We start from the raw sequence: 26,963 nt of genomic DNA on the forward strand, positions 1-26,963 counted from the left end.
TTTGGGGGTTCAGTCCTCCTGTGCTGCACTTCTATTATAGCCCTAGGCTAACCAGTGTCCTGTAAGTGAATTTGATATTTGGAAACTGTGTTGCATTTACATGTGTGTGTATGTATCTGTTTGTGTTTGCCTCCCTCACTTGTTTACCAGGGTTGGTTTGTTTACATCCACTTTAACTTAGTGGTTTGGTAAAAGGGACCAGTAGAGAACAAATACCAGGTTAAAAAGAAAAGTACTTCATTTGATTAAAACCCTTCAGTAAAAGATAAAACAGTATTTTTGTCTTCTTAGTGTGTGTTTTGGAGGTTGTATTTTCAAGAAATATCTGATAAGGGGTACTTCCTTGCTGTTGCAGTGTGAGTATATTATTTTGAGGTCAGTAATGTAACACAAGAGTATGCTGTGACCCTTGTTGTTGAAGCTACTCTGGAGAGTGATTGACTATTACTTTAACGGTTTGTGTTAGATACAAATGGTTGCAGCGTAATTTTTTGGCTTTTGTTATTACCTTGTGTCATTGTTAGATGCTGAGTTTTATTTTAATTTTGTAGTTTTAGTGTTTTGTGTTTGAAGTTGTCTCTAGTTTTTATGACTTTCTTTCTGGGAGTTTTATTTTATCGGCAAAGTTTAAAACATGATCATCAGCAACAAATCTATTTTAGTGTTGGTGGTGGTTAATTAGCTCTTGATCAGACATGGCATTGAGCCTGTCTTTGTTCAAAGTTGTTTCAACTATGGTCTATCCCATCTCTACAGACTTAGTGTTCTTCCTTCAGGATATAATTTGAGGTACGTTTGGCAGATTGTTGTTGTTGTATAGCTTCAGATCGTACTTGATCAAAAGTTACCCAGCCATGCAGTCATATATATATATATATATATATATATATATATACATACATACATACATACATATACACGCCCACCGTAAAAACCTATGTAATTTACGCACTTTTTCCACAAAAACAAAAATATACTTTAGTGGGTGCGTAAATTAGATGGCTAGATCATTCCCAGAATTCTTTTAGAAATTTTTTTGGTTGAAAAATGACGTACAAATGTACATTTGTACCGAAAGTTGACTCATTTAATGTCAGAATAGGTTTTTACAGAAAAAATATAACGAAGTTGACTTTTATTTATGCTGGACGGTATAATGCTTACTTTTTCTGTATAAATTTACTAAAACCATTGAATGGTTAACTACTTTTTGAAGTTTGATGTTCATGCTGGTAATCACAATCCGGACCATATTTTACTGCATTTAACACTGACAACTTCATAATTCATCCTTGTGCATGTAAACTCACTAAGTGAACGTGACTTAGTGTTCCTTCAGAAACCTTCACTTACCTTATACTATGTTTAATATTGTTTCACATTCATGTTGAATTATGCAGCAATCTTATGTTCTCTTCATAGAACACTTGTAATGTATGTATTACCAGTTGTTTTGGTATAGAAGATTTTTGCTATTCTTGTTTATGTCTCCTCACAGACATGTATATTTTAACAAGTCGCTTCTTAAATTTCGCACCTCTTTTGTTCAATAAACACTGAGTTAAACTTGCAAAGAAGTTTGCCTGACATTTTATAAGTGTGAAATGGATTAAAATTTCGATACTCCATATCAAAGGTTCCAACAAGAATAGGTGGAAAATCAGAGCTTGAGACAAGGAGACACTTTCGACCAATCAGAATTCTGTTTACATAATTACTTTGATTGGTTACCTTTCTCTGTCGGTTGAGTAAAGTGTCATCCAAGCTGATGTTTATTGGTAATTAAACTTGTGCATATTTATCAGCTTTGTTTTTGTTGATAAGAATTACCAACAACTTTTCCTGTGGCTGTGATTTGAGAAGACATACAGAAGTATGCTAAAGATCGGACCTCATCTCTTGTGGGCAAGAAATGTAAAATAAAGTTTATTATAAACAACACAAGCACTTTGTAATTTAATAGCTTTCAGTGTGAAACCTGTTAAACAAATTATTTTTATTTAATGAAAATTTAATAAAATCTAATCATAAGTAAGTGAAATTAAGCTAAATATAACTAAATTGAAAACCTTTTCCCTCTTGCCAAATCAGCAATTCCAAAAACTTTTGGGTGCGAATTTTACACGAAGCTTTTTTTTTTTTTTTAAAACAATTTTTATCCTGAAAATCACCTGTGTAAATTACACAGGTGCGCAAATTACGTGGGTTTTTATGGTATATATATATTCACACACACACACACACACACACACACACACATTATTGATGGAATAATCAGACTATCATTGGTTTCATGTTCAGAGATCTCTCTCTCAGCAATTTTTCAAGTCTGTCACACAGGATGTTGGTGTTCATCTCCATTTTGGATAAAAATACCAACATCCCATATGACAGACTTGAATAATTGTTGAGAGCTATCTCTCAACATGAAACCAATGGTAGTCTCATTATCCCACAAATACAGAATATTTACTCACCAATGAGGTGCTTCATTCATTCTCATCATTTGATCTCAATGCATGTGTGTGTGTGTGTGCACACAAAGTGCAAGTATGGCTAGATGCAGGCATGGCTGTGGGGTTAAGAACCTTGCTTTCCAGTCTTGTAGTTTTGGGTTCTGTCTCAATGTATGGCACCTTGGGCAAGTGTCTTCTGCTATAGCCCAGGCCGGCCAAAGCTTTGTGAGTGGATTTGGTAGACAGATACTGAAAGAAGACTGTCATGTCTACATGCACGCATATGTGTTTCTGTATTCTCTTGCCTAGATATCCTGTGCATCATTATCATTTAAGTGAGGTCAATAGTTTTCATGATGGGGAATCATGTCTAGCTATGGGAAAATATTGCTTGAAAACAGGTGAAGGTTAGTGACAAAGAGGGCATCTGGTCCTAAAATATTAGCCACAACAAATTCCACTTGACCCATGCCAGCATGGGAAAGTGGATGTCAAATGATGATGATGATGATGTGTCAAGGACTGTATTATTCAAGGTGTTCTTTTTGAAGATAAGTCATGACTTAAGGATGATTTGCTGTTTTTAGTAGAGAAGGAGCTGCTTTGGTTGTCTCCTCCCTCCCTTCCCCTAACCCTAACCCTAACCCTAACCCTTACTCATTTTGCACTTTCCTCCAGGCATGTACAGCATACTTTTGATAGAATACAAAAATTGAACGTGTAGTCTAATTGGTGATGATCTCTTTTATCATTCCAACTGCTCTATAATTGATGGAATATTGCAGTTCTGGTCCCTTTTTATACTGTGTTCATAAAACATGTTCATTCCCTGGTCCACCTAGTCTCGAAATCTCATTCCTAAACTTGGTTGGCCAGGTGTAGCAAATCACATCTCTTTTCCATGGATAAAGTCACTGCAAGTTGCATGCACAAAACATTCCCCCCAAACAGCTGAATTGGGGAATAAACTCTCTTGCCATTGTTCCCCCGGCTTCCTTTTTTTCTACAGAGACTGTAACCTTGATCTCTGTAAATTCAAGGTTAACTTGCCTAATACTGATGGTTTCCTTCACTTCAATATTTTCATTGCTTTTTTTTTTTTATTACCATCTCATTCATTTCATTTTATTAGCTATTTTATTTTCATCTGATTTATTGTATTCTATTGACACTACTTTTGTTCTTAGTTTTTTTATTTTTATTACTCATCTTATTTTCCACTCTTTTATTTGTTATCTTAAATAATGCAGGTGTGCATGTGTGTGTTCAAATATTTGTTCATTTGCATTTCCATGCTAGCAGGGGTTACACAAATACATATTACTGAGGTTTTATCTTACAGCCAGATGCCCTTTCTTTTGTTAACTCTGGTTTTTCTAGTAAGAGAATATTTATTCTATACATTTTCAAAAATGCTAAGCTATCAGATGATTTGTTGACAAAGAATTGTCAAATGGACTTTTAATTAAGCATGTGTTGCTTACCTTTTAAACATTGACAAATCAATAGTAAATGTTCTGATTTTCCAAGGCTGTCTGAACTATGGGAACAAAAATGGATGACTAATACCATATATGTCAGTGTACAAGAAGGAATTTGAAACTTAAAGATATCACCCTATATATCACCTAAAAATATCAAAGTAGGGGTCATCTTAAACACTAAGTATAAAATCCAAACCGTAACATGCTGTGGTTTAGAGTGTCACCAATGATGGCAGAGAACACCATAAAACATTTGCGTAGTTCCTATTGTCGCTAAAGAAGCCATTTGATATATATTATGGTAGGTAGTTGACAGTATTGGAATGAACTGGTTAATTTTTTTTAATAACCAAGACTATTGCTTACTAGTGTGCTTAACAGTATCATTCCAGTGTTTAGTGGGATGCTTGGTAAAGGACTATTTGAGACATTAAACTATTAGTGTATGAGGTAGAGTTTCAATATCATCCTTGTCACCAAGGAGAAACCATTGTAATCTTGGTAATCGTTATATCACAGTAAGTTACAGACCCTTTGGGGGCCATCTCTGTGTAAGCTTTGTGGGTGGTAAAGTTAATTTATGATAAGTAGGTTACAAGAGTTTTTCTTTTTTTTGTTCAATGTATTATTAAAACCTTCTGGTAAAAAAACACTTGCCTGATAAGGATGATGTTCCAACAATTACAGAGATACTGGAACCTGCTTCACATACCTCTCAGACACTGCATCAAGAGTGAAATATTGCCACGTTGTTTTATTCTGTGAGTATAGCTCAAGGAAATTCTGCAGTTGTCTCCTACGCCCAATTAGCAATTAGCTTATACACTGGTATATATGGTAAAGGATGAGTAAAGTTCTGTTGAAATCAAATTTATCTATTTCCCAATCTCCACCACTTTTCTTTCATCTACTCTAACTTATCACAAATTTAAATATTGTTTGTTAATTAATTTTCTTGTTTTGTTTTTAGGAATCAAAAATTTGGCTGGTGGAATCGTGGACCAATGGATGAAAAAAATAAGGGAAAAGAGTAATCTCGATACTAGTAATGGTAAGAAGCATGAATGCCTCAGTCAGATTGTTGGCTGATCCAATAGAGACATTGGTTTTTGTTGGCAATTGAGACAATTTTTTTTTAATAATTTTTTTTTTTACTTTCTAAGGTCCATCAAGGGATTGATAGTAGTTAGCTTCTATTTAAGCTAATAAGAGTAAGCATACACTGAAGGTTGGAACTGATTTGTATGAGTAGCTGAATGTAAAATTATAGATGGCTGAGGTTTAGGAAAATGTAAGTTAATTCTAAATAGGTTTTATAGAGTCTGATGGAGGCATAGAAAACTACTGAATGTATGAAAAAAAATTTGAAATTATTGATTATTTTGGACAAGGGACAAAATGGTTTCAATCTTGGGGTATAACTTTGTTGAGATTGTAATTCCTTACACACAACTTTATCAGTCCCTAGAATTTCTTTGTGTAAAAGTAATTATTAATCTGAAACATATAGATACATAATTTTGACCAATATGTTTTCTATTTAATCCAAAGTATGAGTGCTTAATCAATAATTTAAGGAATCTACACATGTCTAAAAAAATGGGCAGCTATGAGTTGTAGTTGGCTGTTTCTTTCCATGTAATGACTTAATCCCGATTACTAACTGCAGATAGCATCTTTCTTAGAATCCCTCCAATATGGTGATAAATATTAAGCCTGACTTTTGTTTTGATTGCCAAAACCAGAATTGAGAGCAGTGGATTGGTAGAGTTGTTTAAGCATTGGAAAAGTTCCTTGCAGTATGCACTAAATGTTATTCTACCTTATATATTTATATTAAGGTAAAACACAAGAGTTTGGATGATGTATTTAAGTTATTCCAAAGGTTAAGAATGCTTGTGGTAAAGTGGATATTAACTTAGACTTATAATATGGTGGGTATAGATCTTAAAAAGTTAGGAGTGGTAGTGATAAATGTACATAGTGTAGGTATAGAAAGGTGAAACAAGTCTTAGTGTGAGTCAATTTGATCATCTTTATTGTCATCATTGTTTTTACATCCTTTTTCCTATGTTGGCATGAGTTAGATGAAACTTGTTGAAGGAAATTTTTCTATGATCGATCAGCTGCTCTTCTTCCCACCAACCATTACCAGTTTTTTTTTTATGGAAATGATGGAAATTTCCCTTATCATAGAATGTAAATGTTTCACTCGGGTGGTGTTTATGAGAAGATGATGTGTGTGCATGCACAAGCACACTGACAGAGGATGAACCTCTTCTTAATTTATGCTGCCCAGTTCCATTCACATGATATTGGTCATCCTGATACTTTAGCTGTTTGCCCAAGGTGTCATTGTGGGACTGGACCTGGAACCATGTGATTGTTAAGCAAACTTCATTCCCACATAGCCATGCCTGTGAATTAAAAGAAATGGACCTCACTAATGAGAGAGAGAGAGAGAGAGTAAGATATTATTCTGATCCACCTAACCATGTCAGCTTGAGAAAATTAATGTTAAACTATGACAATGGTAATAGAGTGTCTGATATTAATTATTCTGGATGAATACTTTGGTAAAAACACAAAGGCTGAATATTAAGTAAAGCTTCTAGTAAAATGAGATCTGCTGGTTAATAAAGAATGATGTTGTTATGTTAGAAATTTTGATTGATGGTAGTATGTCATCATTATCTAGGCTGATTCTAATCAGTCAGACATACAATCAAAGGCATGATTTTCACTTCTTCATAGATTGTGTACCTGGGCCTACACAACCCACTATTTCCTTCCTTTCTTTTAAAATGGTAGGGTGTAATTTGAGGGTGATCTCACTATTTCTTGCAAGTTGAGCAACTGTGTTAAGATTCTCTTGTTGGCTTGTGGTAACATTAGGTAGAGATTGGAGGTAATTTGAGTGAAGGGTTTGCTAATCAGCTGAGGCAAGTGCTATATCTTTGCTCAGTGAGGGATTCCAATCTGAAGACAGTTTGTGGCAGAGAAAACTTTTCTTATTTACTTCTGCCAAGGGTTGTACTTCCTTAAATTGTTAACTCTATTTGTCTACTTTTGGTCAAAATTGTAGGACATAAGGTAAAATAATAATCAAATTTTGAGTTGAGTTACTTTTTGTACAAAATGGGAAAATAATTTGAGAGGTTAACCAAAATGTTTTAGGGTATTAACCAAATGGTCACAGGTTTATGAAAATGGCTTGGACTCCAAAATCACAATAAGACTCCAAAACCATGCAACGAGGGCAAATGTCTTCTACTATAGCCCAAATAAACTTGCTTGAGTGGATTTGGTAGAGAGAAACTGCAAGAAGCCTGCCATGTGTGAGTGAGCGTCCTGTGTTTGTGTCTCCTTGTCTTGACCTGGTGTAATAGTTGCTGCAGAATGATTGTCACTGCCATACAAGCGGTGTCATTCATTTCCACTGTTCTTTGAATGCATTTCTGGCCTTGTTGAAATATCAGCTTGCTTGGAAAGAGGTGAGGATTGGTGACAGGAAGGGCATCTAGCCATAGAAAACACACCAATTAAGAAAGAAAAAAATCTATTCCCATATTGAATTAGTGAGCAATTTAATTTATTGGTTACTAGTTTCTAAGAGACCAATCATTGGTTCATTGCATTTCTGATGATGAGAGTAATAAGGGAGTGTCTGTAACCAGCTGCAGAACAAATATTGCAATGGACTTGATTCTAAAAGCACTGAGTTTCTTGCATTGTTGTCATCTTGCAGTATACAATTGTTGAAAGACATTCACATGTGCATAACGGGCTTTTGCTTTGTTTGTGCCAGCCAAAATTCTACTTACATGTTTATGGAAGAAAACATTTGGCCAACATACTGTGCAGTGTAATTGAACCTGGTCCGATGTATATTATAGTTTTATTTTTGTTACTTTCTTACCATGTCAGTTATTCTTGTTTCAGTCATTAGACTGCGGCCATGCTGGGGCACCACCTTCAAAAGTTTTAGTTGAATGAACCAACCGCAGTACTTTTTTTTTAAAACCTAGTACTTATTTTATCAGTCACTTTTGCCAAACCCCTAAGTTATGGACATGCACACACACATATACATACATACACACACACACACATACACACATACATACATGTGTATGTGTGTGTGTATATATATATATGTGTGTGTGTATATATACACACATGCACACACAAGGCTTCTTTCAGTTTCCATGTCCCAGACCCACTCACAAGGCTTTGGTTGGCTCAAGGTCTATAGTAGAAGACATTTGCATAAGGTGACATGTTGTGGGACTGAACCCAGAGCCATGTGGTTGGGAAGTAAGCTCCTTACCACACAACCACTCCCATGCCTGTGTAGGAGTATGTTTATTGTACAAAATGTCAAACTAAAGAGATTCTAAAACAAAAAAATTAAAAAAAGACACTATCTTTTTTTCTCTTTCATACATAAACCATTTTCTCTGAAGAAATTAAGTTCAGGGAAGAGTGTTTGATTCTGTCATTCCACTGTATTAGCAGCAATTCCTGCGAAAACGTGGAGGGATGAAAAGAAAAAATGTGGATGGATGAAAACCCAGTCCAACATTATTGAAACACTGTAACAAACCAAATGCATTGTATCTTAACCCTTCTTTGACTACATTTCAATGAAATACATTTCATATCTTTTTTTGGTTAAGTTTGGAAAGCATTTCAAGACTTTGAAGAAATTTAGTAAAAATAAGAAACCTCTCTCATTATTAAATAGGTGTTTCAAGGGTAGTGGAACTGTAGAATTGTTAGAGCCCAAGACAAAATACTTTGCAGTATTTCTTTTGGATTTTTGTGTTCAAATCACGCTGAGGTCATCTTTATCTTTCATTCCTCCAGGGCGGATAAAATATAGTAGTAGTCTAGTACTGGGGTCGATGTAATTGCCTACCCCTTCTCCACTAAAAAGATTGCTAGGCCTTGTATCTAAATTGGAAACCTAATGTCAATGTGGTGTTTGAAGCATAACTTCACAAATGCTTGTTGCTAAGTTAATGATTTAAATACAGAACATTTAAAACTAGGCAACTTTGTCTCATATTGGCTTCAGGCAGGTCAGGACTAGAAAGGTTGTAAAGAAATAAAACTAGTATATCTTGAAGGAAGGAAAGTATTAGTATTTGTGTTGTAGAATTTACCATGGTGAGGGCTAAGGTAGCAGATTTTATTGTGTTGTAAATCTAAATCGGTAAGTATTGTATAATTGTCATGTAATATTTTGGCTGATCAGCAGGGAAAGAAAACGGGCATAAATATTTCTTTCACTAGAAGAGAAAAAAATAGTTTATGACCAGTACTTTAGAACACTGGTTCTTAAACTGACAAGTACCAGGTCCGTCCTAATGTAGTAGGGAAGTATTTTGGCACCCCTTTCCCTTTTTGCTAATTATATGACAAAATATATTTTTGCATCTGTATAATTTTCCTTTAAGCACCTTGTCACCACCACCACCACCACCATCATTTAATGTGTTTTCCATGCTGGCATGAAGTGGATAGTTTGACAGGAGTTGGCAAAGTCCGGAACCACATCAGGTTCTATAGTTTGTTTTAGCTTGGTTTCTACAACTGGATGCCTTTCCTAATGCCAACCACTTTACAGAGTGGCACTGGGTGTTTTTTAAATGGTACCAGCATCAGCAGCTAAGGATAATTAGAAACCATCTGAATTATATTTAATGTAGCAATTTGTCCCCCAGCTTTTCAATCCCTATAGTTCTCCCTGCCTCATGAGAAGTACTGTTCTAGGGAATATAAAAGAAGAAAGCAAGTTTGTCTTTAGTTATGGCATTTTTCAGTAGAAAGATGGAATAAATTTGAAGATGTCTAGTGGATTGTTTAATATCTTTGCCAGAGCATATAACATTTTAATTGCAGACATTGGTCAGTAAGGATTTAGGTCTTAGAACAAGTGCTGAGAAAACTTCTTTCACAGTTATCATTATTAAGAGCTTCTGCTCAAGTTAATTGATGCTAAACCAATTGTTGATACATTATCCTTTGATATGTCAAGAAGTGCTGTATGTTCTACATTTGAAATTTGTCATTGTTAATAAAATATATTAATGGCTGCATGCTTAAACAAAAGAACCTGTCGGGTAAGTAGTATCAATGGTGTCCTGAAACTAAACTGTGCTGGTCCCAAGTCAGATCTCTGTAGCATGCCTCTGCAAATGGTGCAACTAATACATTATGCTTGCAGTTACTCATTGCTTCTTGATAGTTGGTTATCAGTCGAGTTGCTCGCTTCTCTTGTAGCATCAGGATGGTGGTGGGATGAGTGTGACATATAACTAGACAAACTAAAACCTAAATACAAAGCTATTGTAGTGGACGAAGAATGAAAGTAGTTGATTTTCTTTGTACTTGAAAGAGAAAAATCTAAAGATCTATTCTTGAGTACTTCTTGGGAACTTCATTTCTACTCCTTGTATTTGAACCTCATCAAAACTCCTGCTGTCTTCTTCTCTTGTGATGGTTGTAGTTATCTCCTCAGTTTGTCAGTTTATTTCATCTTCTAACAATAAATTTTTTTTTTTTTTGCTGTTGTTTGTAATCAATTTCACTAGTTAAGACTTCTATTAGTTTTGAGAAACTGACTGGGCAGCCAACAGGTGTAGACAAAAGTGGGTTGTATCCATATATGTAAAAGTATGAAACTGAGTGAAAAGCTCCATAAATAAAAGCAGTAGAGAACATTACAAATTACAAATTTGTGGAAAAAAAATGTGGGGTGCATAAGATGTAGTTCAGCAAACCACACAAAGCCAACCGTCACAAATATTAGAGCATCATAAAAAAAAAAATGTAATCTGATCCATGATTGCGTTAAAAAGTATGCTAAAGCATGGATGGTACTGTGCCTTGCTTTTATTAGAGCTGAAGTAATTATATTCTATACCATTTCAATAAATGGTATATGAAACACTGTTAATATACCTAGCAGGTGTTTATGGTAACCTGTATAAAAATTATAAAAAAAGTTTTTTTGTCCGTATATGCAGAACACATCTGGAACCTTGATTTATGTGTTACCGTTTCTTTCTGTTTCCTCTCAGACATTTTGGCAATGAAATTGTCTCCGCTCTTGCAAATCTTGGCTTTTGCTCAAAACTGCATCAGCAGCAAGCATTTCTCTATCATAAAGATATTTCTAGAAATTAGTCGTTCTAATACTGTCTCTAGATCATTCTTCACTGAGGTGTACTATGTTTTATATTTTTGAAAATAACCACTTCTATTTTACATGGTGCAACATGTTGCCTCAGTCTAAAGTAGTTTATATAGATTGTCATTAAGGTAAAAGCTTTTGTATAATGGTTTTGTCTTGTGTGATTGATTATATTTAAGTTCTTGAAATGTAAAAATCGGTTGCTTATTTGGAAATTGGATATCATGCTTTGATTTAGGGATTTCACATAGGATGAAAGCATAAACTCCTCCCACACCGTCTTTAACTTTAACATTTAATCCAGCCATATCTAGCTCAAGCAGTCTGACTCTTTTATGTTCAGAATGATCTGATCTGACTTCTCATTCCTGTTCTACAATGTCATTCTAAACATAAGCAATCACATCATTGAAATTTTGAAACTATAAGATAGTGCATAAGTAATTGAAAATGATGTGAATATTTATTTACATTACATTTGACTGCGTAATCTGAATGCTGAAGGGTTAAAGTGGTGAGCACATTCTAAATTCTAGGACTAAATACTTACAATTAAGCAGGAACGGCCATAATTAAGATTTAATGAAGTGTTTACTGAACAACACAAACCCAGATTTAGGGACATGTAACAGTAGATACTTAGATTTAGGTACCTTCTGATGGGTGTTTTGTTGGTCTTGAGACATGTAATATTGGAGGAATTTAGTTTTTTTCATTCCTCTGATTGATCAGAACCTATAAATTAATCAAGGAGGATTAAATTAATTCAGGAGGAAAACATCAACTACATGTCACTTAGCTCTGATTTGCTCACTGACAATCCAAGATCAGAAACAGTGACAGTTAAGACCAAAAAGCTGATAAATTACATGGTTCATAAATTATACTACTTTATATGGTCCATCATGGAAGCATCGTTAGGATGTTGGATTCATGATCATAAGATTATGGTCTCAATTCCTGAGGTGGTAGTTTCACACAGGTTAGCCATTTCATTGTGAGGAATTCTCTCAGGCTGATCAGTTCACAGTGAGTGACGATCCTTGACAGGTGATTTCATGGCAGGGGGTGGTTTCACAAGGATATACATGAACTCTGGATCTGATTAATTTAATCAAATAGTCTTTCATGTAATCTATTTGTGAAACTAGATGCGCTACCAAGGACTCATTCTATGGACTCATAGCAGCCAGTTTCTTGGTTTCTGTGTTCTATAAATATTTAGACCCTGGAGGGGATGCTGGTCCATCACAAGATTATTCATTATTGCCAGCTGAGTGGACTGGAGCAATGTGAAATGAAGTGTCTTGCTCAAGAATGCAAATGCGTTGCCCAGCTGAGAAATTGAAACCATAATCATATGAGTCCAACATCCTAACCATGCTTCCATGATGGACCACATAAAGCTGTATAATTTATCAGCTTTTGGTTTTAACTGTCACTGTTTCTGATCATTGAGTAAAATAGAGAGTTTAGTGACATGTAGTTGATGCTTTCCTCCTGAATTGATTTAATTGTCCTTGATTAATTTATAGGTTCTGATCAAACAGAGGAATGAAAAAAAACTAAATTCCTGATTGATAAAAAATACAATAATGTAAACTCTCACTATTTAAGAAAGGTAACAGTTTATTGAAAACTATGTCCTTTTTAAATGTAGTTGCAAGAATAATAAAATCCTGTATTCAGGAAATTGTTCCAAAATTTCTCACCATCTTTTTTTAATCCCTTACCCAAATTTATATTTTGCATTTTGTTTTACTGTTGGAGTTGAACTTGAGACAATAAAAGTTCTGTTGTTTTTCTTACAGATAAGTCTCTGAAGAAGAAGAAGAAGAAGCATAAAGAAGAGAAAGTGAAAGTAGAATGCAAAGAGAAAAAAGATGAAGAGTGTAATAGTAATAAAAAGCGGGAGGTTCCTAGCAAAGATGAGCCTCCTCCACCTGAGAGTATGGACTCGGAACAGTCTGTGATGGATAATAAATTTATAAATAAGGTGCCTGATAAAGCACCAAAGGAAGAGAGAAAACGACCTAACACTGTAAAATCCTACCCCTCCAAATTTAGGTCAACAGGTGGGTAAATTTTTTAGTGACACTTAACTGTGTCTCCGCCAACTTTCAACTATTAAATTCCCTGATATTGAAACACCTGTTTCGAGGATATGTCCTCATAAATGGTTTCCCATCAAAGGGTATGGAATTGAGAACTACTCACAGCGTTGGGGCCAGTGAAGGGAGCACTCTTGCCATTGTTGTTAGGCAACATTGATCAGCATTTATGTGTGTGTGTATATGTATATATATATATATATATATATATATATATTTATACGCACACATACGTATACATATGTATATAGCTTGGCCATATTAACAACAAGGTCATTCTTTATGGAATCGGCAGTTCTCGGAGTTTTCTCAGAATACACCTGGCTTACATAGCAGAAACAAGGAATTACTTCCGTTGGTTTCTTGAAGGTGCCAAGGAATGTATTCTCAACGTTTCTCATTTTGTGCTGCCTGTTAAGGAAAAAAAAATTCTTACTGAGTCTGAGTGTGTCTTTGATGCTGGTTTAGCAGTTTCCATTCTAGGTTTAATGATTTTAAGCTGAGGTTGAACTTGTCAGTGACCATTGACAAATTTTGCCTTTATGGAGAGAATCAGATGACATGGGCTTATTACATACATACAAGCAAACACTTTGTGTTTACGTCAAAGAATCTGGTGGAACAATCTGAATTATTGTTCTGGGTTGAGAAGTATTGAGAAGCTGGCCATCTTTGAAGAATATTTTTTTACAGTATTTTAATTTCTGATTGGACACCAGTGTTTGGTTTGATGATGCAAAAAGAAATGTTTTATCTTGTTAAAGACTTTTACATAAAAAAAAATATTGTAGCAACTTTTTTGAGAAAAGAGAAATAATAATAAAAAAAAAAAAGAAAATAGAAACTGATGCCATTAATTGAAAAATTGAGAAAAGTCAGTGTTTGATTATGTGAAATACGTTTTTGAGGTCTTTCAGATTTGTTTGAGTTGCTTGAGAAATATGGTCTTGTGTTTGTGATGTATGTGCATGCATATATATATATATGTGTGTATATAGGTGTTTGTACATGTATGTATGTACATACGTGTGTGTATGTATATAAATATATACACACACACACACACACATACATACATATATATATATATATATATATATATATATACACACATACACACACATACACATAATGCACTTAACATATATTACTGAATGTTTACACTTTGTTTTTCATTTTTGCTCCAACTCTGTTTCTGTTTAAGTTTCTAGCAATATAATGAGTAATGGACAGGTGTGAGAGTTGCATTCATCTCTCACTTTTCCAGTTGCTTTCTTTATAGATTTTTTTTTATTTCTTAAAAACCTCTTTCTCATTTGTTAACCTTCATAAATTAAATTTTTTAATAGCAGTGAAATCAAAATATTTTTATGCTTTACATTAATTAAATTTAAAAAAAAAATGTAATTATTTCTTTTATTAGAAAAATTTTCCACTCATCATTTGCTAACCAATCAAAATCTGAGAATGATCTGCTTTAACCTTCAAGAATAATAATGTTTGGTTTTTTTGAAATCGATTATATATTGTCCGATTGTGACATTACTGGTAAAAGACTGGGAGTTGTATTGTTCTGGAGTTTAGATAATGATATGATGTCATTGGTTTTGGTGATCCTCTTCAAAAAACCTTCCTCAATAAATGGTAGGTTCTGCAAATGCTCTTTAGGTTTGGTTGGACTTAGTACGAAAATCCTATGTAATTTCTTCTGATTTTAGAGAAACCTGTTTTGTTTGATAGTTTTCATAACATCACCTGATAAATTTCAAAGATCTCTCTACCAACTTTAGTACTCTGATTGCTAATAAATATTTGGTAATATTTGGTTTGTGATTACAACAAAAAGCATCCAATTCTTGGTATATTTCTGATGAAGTTTCAGCATTGTGTTATTAGAAAATTGGACATCACCTTTCTTTATCATATCTTGAATATTTTTATACCATTATCTTTTTTTAAATATTTAATTTAATTCATTAAATAGATTTTGACAAGTTGCTGTTATTGAAGTTCAGAAAATTATAAAAAAAACACAAAACATTTTTGATAATATTAAAAATGAAAAAAAAATTTGAGTATGATTTTCTAATTTAAATTCTTCTCAAAAATATTATCTTATCATTAGTACTATAATGTTAGAATGATGATTCTGGTAGCTTTCACCAAAGATTCTTACTTATTTTGAGGAGCAGAGAGCGAACAAAATATTTCTGCATTGATCTGCAGATGTAACCTTACTATTGTTCACAGCTATCATTTGCCAAAATCTCTTAAACTTTAGTATGTCTCTCTCTTTGTTGTATCAAGATTGACTGTTATGTCCATGGATCTTGGAGTCAAATTTCTTTCTGAATCAAATTCTACAGATCCAATGAGAAAATTAAGTTCTTTTCTCTCTCGTTTAATCAAAGTGAGGTCCCTAATGAAAATAAAGACTTCAAGGAGAAACTTGTATGCTTACATCTAAATAATCCAGTCAAAAGTCAGACATCATCTAAAAACGATGTATAATGACATGTTACATTTGAAACAAAAACAAATGAAAAACACAAAAATTAGAAGAAATAAAAACGATAGTTTTCCTTTTAAATGTCATGATTAGTAGAAAACATTTGACTTTTTACTGATGCCTCTGGACTTCATTTTACTAAATTAGAAACAAAAGAAAAATTCTTTAAGACAGTATGTAAATTTGTTACTGAAAATAATAAAACAAAAACAGGCAGTATCTGATAGATAAAAGTTATTAATATGTTAACAATTTCTCTTTATACTTAATTACATCAGGTGTCTGGCAATTCTATTGCATATCGTAACTGTAAACCCCTGTCAAGTTCAGAGGCATTTCTAGACTTTACTTTTGCAGTATTTCAGTGAAAAATCAGCTTAAAGAAAAAAAAAACAAAAAAAAAAAACAAACTTTACTTAAATATAATTAATGACCTGACAAGTTATCAATCACAAACGTATTTTCCTTTTCATTTTTATACTCTTTGTTACAAATAAACAGATCTTTATTTGAAACTTCTTTCTAAGTAAGTTGTGAGGTTAAAAAGAATTTAAATATTAGAACTAAAGAAATCTGTTTAATGAGTAATTTAAAGTGGGGGGAAAAAAGAAAGAAAAGGGATGAAAAGGTAAGAAATTGTTGAGAAATAAAAGCTTTTTTAATGATATTGGATAAAATGGAGTAAAGAAGACACCTGGGTTAACTTGAAATGATTTCAGTGGCTTTAGTTGTAACCATCTCATTGGTTTTTGGAAACAACAGCACAGTCTGACTGGCATATAAATAAACGTGATTGAAGATATTTCTCCTCAAGTTGGTGAAACTGCTTGAAGAATTCTGGTATATGATAAGGTAAGTACTTTCCAGAGGTCAGCAGTGGTGTTCTGATGGGACATCACACCACTATTTACTTGACCTTTGCAACTGCACAATGTCAAGAAAGGTTAGCAGATTGTAGTTTTAAAAAATATATATGTATGATGCTATAAGCTTTTTGGAAAAAGCTGGAAAACAAAAGCATTTTATTTATTGCATGGTCCAAAGTTTTGGAATTATTTGCCTGAAATGAAAGTTCATACTAGGTGACTTTGGTGTATTCCAATGCAGACATTATTATTGCAATTATGAAAAATACCAGCTCTTCTATCATATGGCTGATTAAAATCATCAAGGAAGCTGCATTTTGGGTTGTCATTGTGACTACCTCTTCACTCTGTCAGCTCTTACCCTGTTCTGTATTGGTTCATTATACTCTTTGAGTGGTGCCAATGATGTTTCCCTTGATTCTGGAATCGTTATAGATTGCTGAAAACTTTATTTAGGGAGGACATTTTTACTGTTTATTGTTGAATAATGATGTGAAAGTCAGGAAAAAATACCAAAAAAAAAAAAAAAAACTTATTTTAAGAAATATTTCCAAGAAACCCATGAATAGCCTCTGTATGGTGTTTGGACAATGAAATACAATAAATGAAAGTTACTTTGCTCACATTTTGACTCCTTGTTTATTGTCCGTGTGCTGTTTTGAGAAATGTCTGCAGTGGTTCATTGTATTGGAAACATTCTCATTGAAGTTTTCAGAATTTTTTTTACACATGGTATTAATAGAGAAAAACCAGTATGATTCCTTTTCTCTAATGAAATTCGGTGTCAACAAATAGTTGCACCAAGTACCAATTGAATTTCTTTGACAATGAGTCATTACATGGCTATTATTTGCCATAATATATATATATATATATAGGGAGAAACTTTGATGTGTATATGTGTGTGGGCATGCACTCACACACACACACACACACACACACACACACACACATGCATTTATGTGTAAACTAGAAATATATATTCACAAAGTATGCTTGCCAAGTAGTATCAAGTTGAATTGGTTGATGCCTAGTTATGCTCTGTTGTGAATTACAGAATTTCAAGTTGTTTTCACTGACATTGTTGAAAGGGTTTGTTAACAATAACAGACTTCATAGAAACTACAAAAAGAATTATTCAGAAATAAGGGAACTTCTTTACATGTACACATATGTAAATGTTAACCAATGTGTCTTAAAGATACCAATTTAGACTTAAAATCATGAAATCCTTTGTATCCTGAATCTTTTGGCTGTTCTGCAAAAAGACTATGGAGACTTCATGAGAATGTTCTTCAAATATTTGACCACTGAGATTTGTAAGAGATTTGTGTGACTATTATTAAATAACTGAGTAATTTCAATGTAAATTTAGTTTGAAGTAACAATACTTCACTCTTAAAAAAATATATGGAACCTTGTGTAATTGAGACAGCTTTTTGACATAATCACATGTTTTTTGTCTTGGCGGAAACCACAAGGTACTTCTGGATTTGATATGATTCCAAGGTCATTGAGTACAGATAAATGACTCAGCATAAAAATACACCATTTCAAAAAGGGAGATAAAAAATGGCCAATGTAGTTCAATATAAGAACTCTCCTATAATACTTCTGGCCAATTGAAGAAAGCGCATTTCAAACAAGAATTAATTTTAACTCTTTGGCCACCAGATACTCATTATTAGTTTAAAAGTGCCAAAAAGCGAGATGCTGTTGCAGTTTGATTGACAGACAATGGTGACAATTTCATATTAAGCCTGGTTAGTCGCAATTTACTTTTAATGCTTTATGCCATTCTGAAGAAAGAAACCACATTTAAAGCCATATTTTCTAAACTGACATTCAATGGATGTGTATTTTCTGCATCCAGTTTAGTGTTATTGCTACACTAAAACCAGTGGGAGATGGATGAATGTCTGGATCTGGGCATGTATATGACTGAATTTTTATCATAAGCTTCTTTGTCTTGTATGAAAAGCAAACAGGATGATGATTTCAAAAGAGATTGTCTGGAGCAATTTTCAGGTCTACTTTCTGGTGGTTATTAGCAATTATTAATGACAAACTAAGTATTAAATCTCTTTAGTTCAACAATATTACTGGAAAAGCAGCTGATAGTGACTATTGCTATATTAATAGCCTTTTGTCTAGATTGTAAAATGAAACTACACAACTATGATTGAACCAGCAACAATGAATGACAAAATGAAACTATTTCAAATGACAAAACTATTTAAGCAAGCAATAATACAAAAAAGAAAGAAATGAAATATTACTACAGCAAATCTGATATGGCTGAATTGGAATAGTAAATCATTTATAACCTAACATTCACTTTAAATGAAGTTTCAACTAAAGATCTCTAAAACTTGGAAGGAAAGAGGATTTATAATTTATAAAGATAAAACAAAAGAAAGCAGTTTTCTTTGCTGACAAGAGAAAAAGTTACAGAAGAAAATATAGAAGGCCAATATTTTCACAAGTGATAAGATTCTACCAATCAGACTACAGTATTTGTCTTCAGTCACATATTGTTCTACAGTATATCCTATTCTTCCATAATGATAGTTTTTATTGTATGGTGTTGGTCTTCTCTAGTATTCTGTAGTGTTGGTCTCCTATTCACTGGTTCTATAGTGTTGGTGTCCTATTATTCTGTTGGTTCTTTTGTATACAATAGGTCCTTTCTTCTATAGTAGCATTTGCTCCTGTTCTATAGTGTTGGCCTCTTTTTCTGTATAGCACTATTAATTCCTGTTCTATGCTATTCTTATTCTATAGTGTTGCCTTCTATTCCTCTATAGTGTCCATCTCTTACTCTTCTGTAGTATTGGTTTCCACTTCTCCAATCTGTATTTATGGGGTCATTTACTCCATGATAATTTTTAATTATCATTGTTATAGTCTGTCTATCTCTTCTCCCTACATATTTTGTCTACCGAAATGGGGTTTCCTTTCTTAATATAAACATGATATATCAATTATTTGATAAATTCTAACCCTCTTTTATTATTTTTTTTTTCAGTTTTCTGTTGCTAATAATAATTATACATTTATTTATCTTTTGAATTCATTTCAGGCCTTGAGGAAGCCACTATAATTCTGCCTAAGAAAAAACCCAGTACTGACCCCGTTAAGTTGGTTCCTAAAAGACAATTGCCGTAAGTATCTGATTTCTATTAAGTTTTCTTCTCCATAATTTCACTTAGATGTTCATTTTTCTATATTTTTATGAATTCATGTTAAGTCTTTTCTCATTTTCATATTTACTAACATATAACCACAGCTGTATATACTCACATATCATCATGTCTCCATATCTGTATACATGATTGTAAAGTTGTCATTTCGATTCTCAGACTACATGGGCACATTGTGTTCTTCAGCAAAACTATTTCATGTGGCTTCAGTTCACATTTTTGTGGTTACACACATTCATTTCCTTTATAATCTTGTTTTTAATTAAATTTACCGTCATTTCAGGTCAGGGGAGCTGCGATCATTGGATCCTGTTCTGGATAAGAAACCACGGCTGACAATATCTAATCCTTTGAACCCCATTTCAGTCACTACCAGCCCGTCAGCTGTCACTTCATCAGTTACCACGACGACAAGTTCAGGATTAGTGTTATCCCCTACTGATCTGCAGAAAAACATTAAAACTCCACCCAAGATCAGTCGGCGTAAGTAGAAAGTAAATTTTATTATTCATTTGTATATTTTACATTTGTTTTCTGTGCTACCATGGGTTGCACAAATGCATAATTATTGAAGCATTGTGTAAACAACAAGATGCTCTTCCTGTTGCTAACCATTACATGGTTTTTTTTTTTTTTGCAAGAAAGGAAATTTTTTTAATACACTTGTGTTTGAAACAATAGAGTTACCTGATGATATCTTGACAGAGTATGTCAACATAATTTTGCTGTTTTTTTAAGTCAACATCATCATCATCATCATCATTTAACGTCCGCTTTCCATGCTAGCATGGGTTGGACGATTTGACTGAGGACTGGTGAAACCAGATGGCTACACCAAGCTCCAATCTGATTTGGCAGAGTTTCTACAGCTGGATGCCCTTCTTAACGCCAACCACTCAGAGAGTGTAGTGGGTGCTTTTACGTGTCACCCGCACGAAGGCCAGTCAGGCAACGGCCACACTCAAAATGGTGCATTTCATGTGCCACCCGCACAAGAGCCAGTCCAAGGGCACTGGCAACGATCTCGCTCGAAAATCCCATGAAGGCCAGCCAGGCGGCACTGGCAACGGTCACGCTCAAAATGGTGCATTTCATGTGTCGCCTGCACAAGAGCCAGCACAAGAGCCAGCACTGGCAACGATCTCGTTCGAAAAATTTCTGCACACCTACACACATTCACACATTTGGACTGCCATACTGATTTCTTCTACCTATTCTGCTTACAAGGTATTGGTTGGCTCTGTAACTTCAGTTGAAGACATTTGGCCAAGGTTCTTCACAGTGAGATTACTGTGAGAATGATGAGCATGTGCTGCATAACCATTTTGTTCAGTACAATGAATACACAAAAACTAAGGACAACCAACATATCTACTTACCAAAAAGTTATCAAGGAAGGCGACACTAGCAATAAGATAGTTATATCACACCCAGTGTGCGCATATCTGAATCTCAGAAACTGAGCAGCAAAAAAATGGTTGGTGAGATTTGTGAAACTGGTGTTTAGCTTTTAAGATATCATCAATATTTGCTTTGGAGTTGCTGCATCCAACCAAGAGAATTGCTTTCAAATGTTCATCAGTCAACCTCGTTTGATGGGCTGACTTCACATTCTTCATTTTTGAAAATATTTGCTCACAGACATAAGTTGTTCCAAACACTGATGCCATACCAGCGGCAAATGAGCTTCCATTGCAGGTACTTACACAATAAGTACAGTGTGGCAGCAGGCCGGATGAACTGACCTCGCGGGCTGGATCTGGCTCGTGGGCTGTAGTTTGGTGACCCCTGTGCTCAGGCTGACCAATGCCTTGTGAGTGAAAATGGTAGACAGAAACTGAAAAAACCTTGTGTGTGTGTGTGTGTGTGTGTGTGTGTGTGTGTGTGTTTGTTTGTTTGTTTGTTTGTGTGATCATCTTCGTCATTATTGTTTTAATGGCCACTCTTCCAATGAGTCAAACCAAATACCTTGAGGCAGATTTTCTGTGTTTGAATGCTCCTACTATCACCAACTATCACCTCCTTCCAAGTAAGGTAATATTTCCCTATGACCAGACATATTTTCACAGCAGATCAGAACCCTAACACCACTTGTATCACTCAGATGTTTATGTATAACTCTTGCATAATGTTGAATCAGAGACACAAATGCACATGCATATCCTTATGCATGCGCACACATGTGCATGTTTGCACATACTCACATCCACACCCACGATAGGTTTCTTTCCATGATGATGATCATCATTGTTTTAATGTCCACTATGCTTGCATGGGGGGGGGGGGGGCAGAATTTGTTGAGGCAGGTTTTCTGCAGCTGGATGCCCTTCCCATTGCCTACACCTGTTTCTGAGCAAGGTAATATTTCCACATGGCTAGACATGTTTACATTGGAAATTGGAAATAGTGGACACCACTTGTATGATGGTGATTCTTGTTTACAACTATCAAGTGTGCTGTCAAGACAAGGAGATACTAACACATACTCTCACACAAACACACGTGCGATGGGATTCGTTTGGTTTCCATCTACCAAATCCATTCTCAAGGCTTTGGTTGGCCTGGTGCTATGTAGTGGGATTGAACCCAAAGGGTAGCCTAGGGGTATAGTTTCTGTCTACCAAATCTACTTACAAGGCTTTAGTTGGCTTGAAGCTATTGTAAAGAAGACTCTTTTCAAAGGTGCCACACAGAAGGACTGATGGCAAAACTTTATGGTTAAGATGTGAATTTCTTATCCATGTAGCCATGTCTGTGGCTATACACACACATATATATGTGTGTATATATATATATATATATATATATATCTATCTATCTATATATATATATATATATATATATATATATATATATATATATATATATATATATATATCATGATAAAATGGGTAAAGACCCCTCTTCAATCATGAAGGATCACGAGATTGCGCCTAGAAAGTTACCCTCCAATAAACAGGTCCGGGCAAATTTGTTTATAGAAGTCTAGCTGTTGCCCCTGCATACCAGCCTCCCGTCTCCACGTCACCAGTGTTATCCAAGAGAAAGACAAAGACTGATACAGCTTGGCACCAATGATGTTGCAACTCGTTTCTACAGCTGAGTGAACTGGAGCAACATGAAATAAAGTGCCTTGCTCAAGAACACAACACACAGCCTGGTCCGGGAATCGAACTCACTACCTCATGATTGTGAGCCCGACACTCTAACCGTTGAACTAAGTGCATGGCAGAGTTGTCAGAAATATATGTTTTGAAAAACCAATCTTATTGACCTTTCAGTTCTGGTAGAAAATGGAAATGTTTTAGCCACCTCACAATAAATATAATTCTGAACATTGGTCTTCACATGATAACTACTATGAATAACTAAATTCAATTACTGTTTTATACTATATTTTATTTATTAACAGAAAACACCAAGGTTAATTAAACTGATATAATTGCCATTTATATTATATTTTACAAGCATTGTTTACACGTGATGACTCCAAAGATTAATTACTGTTTTATAGTATAACTGACTTAATTACCATTTTTATAATATATTTTCAATTACCATATATATATATATATATATATATATATATATATATATATATATATGGTAATGATAACTGCTAAGATGTTTTCAAATAATGGTTATAATTATATCTATTGTGTGTTGTCTAAAATGTTTACATTGTCTGTGTCTGTTCTATTTTGTATCAGAGGTGAAAGTTGGCTATTCATTGCAAACAAGTCTGCCAAGTTTACCTATGCATACATAGCACACACATATATACATGTATATCTGTGTGTGCATGATTGTATGTTTGTGAGTTCCCATCACGTCGACATTGTTTATGAGCCAACATCATCATTTAGATGGTGTCTTTGTTTACATCTGTCACACTAGCATGTCCACCCATTGAGCTATTCAAAATAGTATGTTACTTGGAAACAAGTAAAAGTTGGCAGCAGGAAGGGTATTCGGCTGTTAAAAGATTTTCTTAATAAATCTCGCCTGGAAAAGTGAATGTTAAAGCAGATGATTTATGTGGTAACGATGTATTTCTTTAGCATGCTATATGTTGAGTAAGCTACCAAAATGAAATGCAACAAAGATATGTTTCTACATATTCTTTTATTTGTTTCTGCCGAAATCGAAATTGAGTTAAATTGGACACTAAACTTCCACTTGCGAAGACCTGTTGAGGCAAGTAAAATCGAAATCGAGTTAAATTTGACGACTGGCACCCATGCCATCGTCGTCTCCCTCATTGGACACGAAACTCAGCTTGTGAAGACTTATTGGGGTAAGCGAAATTGTGTTAGCATCTGTGCCCAGCGACACCTTTCTGGCACTTGTGCCCGTGGCATGTGTAAGGACTTTCGAGCGAGATCGTTGCCAATGCCCCTGGACTGGCTCTTGTGCGGGTGACACATAAAATACACCATTTTGAGCGTGGCTGTTGCCAGTACCGCCTGACCGGCCTTCGTGCCGGTGGCACGTAAAAGCACCCACTACACTCTCGGAGTGGTTGGCGTTAGGAAGGGCATCCATCTGTAGAAACTCTGCCAGATGGAGTCTGGTGTAGCCATCTGGTTTCACCAGTCCTCAGCCAAATTGTCCAACCCATGCTAGCATGGAAAGCGGACGTTAAACGACGACGATGATGATGATGATGCTGGGGTACCACCTTGAAGGGTTGTATTTTAATTGATCAGATTGCCCCTCCTCACTTTTTGTCTTTTAAGTCTGGTACTTAATCTGTTAGTGTCTTTCAGCAGAACTGCTAAGTTATGAGCATGGTAGCAATGCAACAACCTGTTGTCGAGCAATGAGAAATGCACGCGCGCGCGCACACACACGCACACGCACACACACACACACACACACACATACACACACACACACACACACACACACACACACACACACACAGAGGCTTCTAAACAGCTTTTATGTCTGCCAAATTTTACTCAGAGGACAGGATATTGTACGATAAAGCAGTTGCATACTGTCAACTCAATGATTCCCTTACTGGGACTGTCACATTGAGTTGACAGTATACGACTGCTTTATCGTAACACTGCTGCTTAATTCTCTCTGTGAGATTTATAACTAGATCATTTGTAGTTTATATATATATATACATATATATATATATATATATATATATATATACAGTGTTCAAGAAGTCTTTCCACAGTATTTTATTGCAAAATAAGTATTTATAAGATGGTACAGACCACAAAAGAATATATTAGACTTTACAAGACTTTACAAAACTTTATAAGAAGTGTTGAAAGTATCGGCCTTCATTTTCAATACATAAGTTGACTGTTCTACACATGTTTTTGAAATACAATGCAGGATAGAAAAGATTCACTGTGGAGACTTTTTGAACACCCTATATATATATATATATATATATATATATATATGTATGTATGTATGTATATATATATACACACACACTAGATTACCCTTGACCCATTGGGTGACCAATAGTTCAAAGTACCCAAAGAGTTTCACACCCTACTTCTTTGATTTCTCTACTGATGTTCTCCTTCAATTGCACAAGGGTCTCTGGTTTGTTGACATAAACCCTCTCTTTCAGGTATCCCCACAAGAAAAAATCCAGGCTAGTCAGGTCTGGTGAGGACCAGTTCAGATTGCCGTAGTGGGAGATTATTTTCTCTCCAAAGCACTGCTATAGCAGCTGCATTGTTTTTCTTGCAGTATGAGCAGTTGTTCAATCTTGCTGGAATCTTGTGTGAGGTCTACTTTGAATGACCTTTACATTCCCAAGACTTGACTAGCCTGGATTTTTTCTTGTGGGGATACTTGAAAGAGAGGGTTTATGTCAACAAACTGGAGACCCTGGTGCAACTGAAGGAGAACATCAATAGAGAAATCAGAGAAGTTGGGTCTGAAACTCTTGAGGGTGTTATGGTGCAAGTTTTGGAAAGAGCACGGGTGTGTGAAGCCGAAAATAGCTGCCATTTAAATAATGTCATTTTTTTATATGTGATGTAGTGGTGTTGCAAAACTTGACTTATGCATTTTAATTTCCATTATGTCTTTTATATTGTATCAAAATTCCATGCATTTATTTGAAAAGCTAAGGAAGTTATTAAAAATTGAAACCAATCAGTGACTTTTGGGACATCCTGTATATATATATATATATATATATATATATATATACACACACACATACACACATAGATGTGTAAAGTTAAGATCTAAGGATCTAGGCATAGCAAGTTAGTGAGCATCAAGCAATCTGTAGAAGATATAAAAAACAACTTTCAGGAACAATAGTGGTTTATTGGTGTAGAAGGTTGTGGATTTTTCCTGCATTAAACTACAATAAGTTGAAAGAAGTTAATTTTATAGTTCACCATTAGCATCAGGGATTGTTGTATATGCAAATAAACAGCCAAAATTTAGGGAATAGAGTAGATAAAATCCAGGCTACATATGTTTCATAGCTAGCAGAACCTCAGAAGTAGTATATTATCCAAATGAGGGGTAGACTGGAAGCTACACTTCAGGCCAAGGATACCTTGATTAAATGAATTTTACATTATGTGTATATGTGTGTGTATGTGTGTGTATGTGTGTGTATGTGCGTGTTTGTGTCTTCTTGCTTCAGCATTGCATGATAGTCATAAATAAGTGTTACTGTCATAGAAGCAGTGTCATTCATTTCCAATATTCTGAGTAAACATGTCTGGCTATGGGAGAAATATTATGTTGCTTGGAAACAAGTGAGGGTAGGTGACAGGAAGGGCATCTGGCCATACAAAAAATCTGCTTCAGACTCTTTCAGACCAATGCAAGCATGGAAAATTGGCTATTAAATTATTGATGATGATGACGATGACAACAATCCACTATCATTTTTATGACATTTTTCTTCCTCATGTTCACCTGATTAGGAAGACAAGTCTCAGAGAATCTCACATAGTCTATGGTGTGGACTGACTGAATGTTATCATGTCACTGGCTGTTTGCTGTAGGAGTAAAGCATTACACCTGTTCTCTTTCAGTTTACAATCCACTTAGATGGGCTACCTCTGATGTGGCTTAGATGGGTTACCTCCTTTGTCTGTCCCATTTCTTTTTTGTATCTTTTGTAT

The 26,963-nt window shown here is 34.7% G+C and overlaps 1 protein-coding gene across 7 annotated transcripts in view; it reads left to right on the top strand.

Moving 5' to 3' along the window:
* The window catches only part of LOC106872693 (serine/threonine-protein phosphatase 1 regulatory subunit 10), a 156,092-nt gene that overhangs the window by 108,073 nt on the left and 21,056 nt on the right, over positions 1-26,963 (top strand). For all 7 annotated transcript variants that reach the window (XM_014919769.3, XM_014919770.3, XM_052971009.2 and 4 more), the window contains 4 exons: positions 4,911-4,991; positions 12,953-13,216; positions 19,710-19,791; positions 20,114-20,313. In XM_014919769.3, the coding sequence (XP_014775255.1) occupies positions 4,911-4,991; positions 12,953-13,216; positions 19,710-19,791; positions 20,114-20,313 (627 nt within the window). The remainder of the gene's footprint in view (positions 1-4,910; positions 4,992-12,952; positions 13,217-19,709; positions 19,792-20,113; positions 20,314-26,963) is intronic.

Source organism: Octopus bimaculoides, chromosome 10 (genome assembly GCF_046866305.1).
Source record: "Octopus bimaculoides isolate indiv1 chromosome 10, ASM4686630v1, whole genome shotgun sequence".
NCBI classification, from domain to species: Eukaryota; Metazoa; Mollusca; class Cephalopoda; order Octopoda; family Octopodidae; genus Octopus; species Octopus bimaculoides.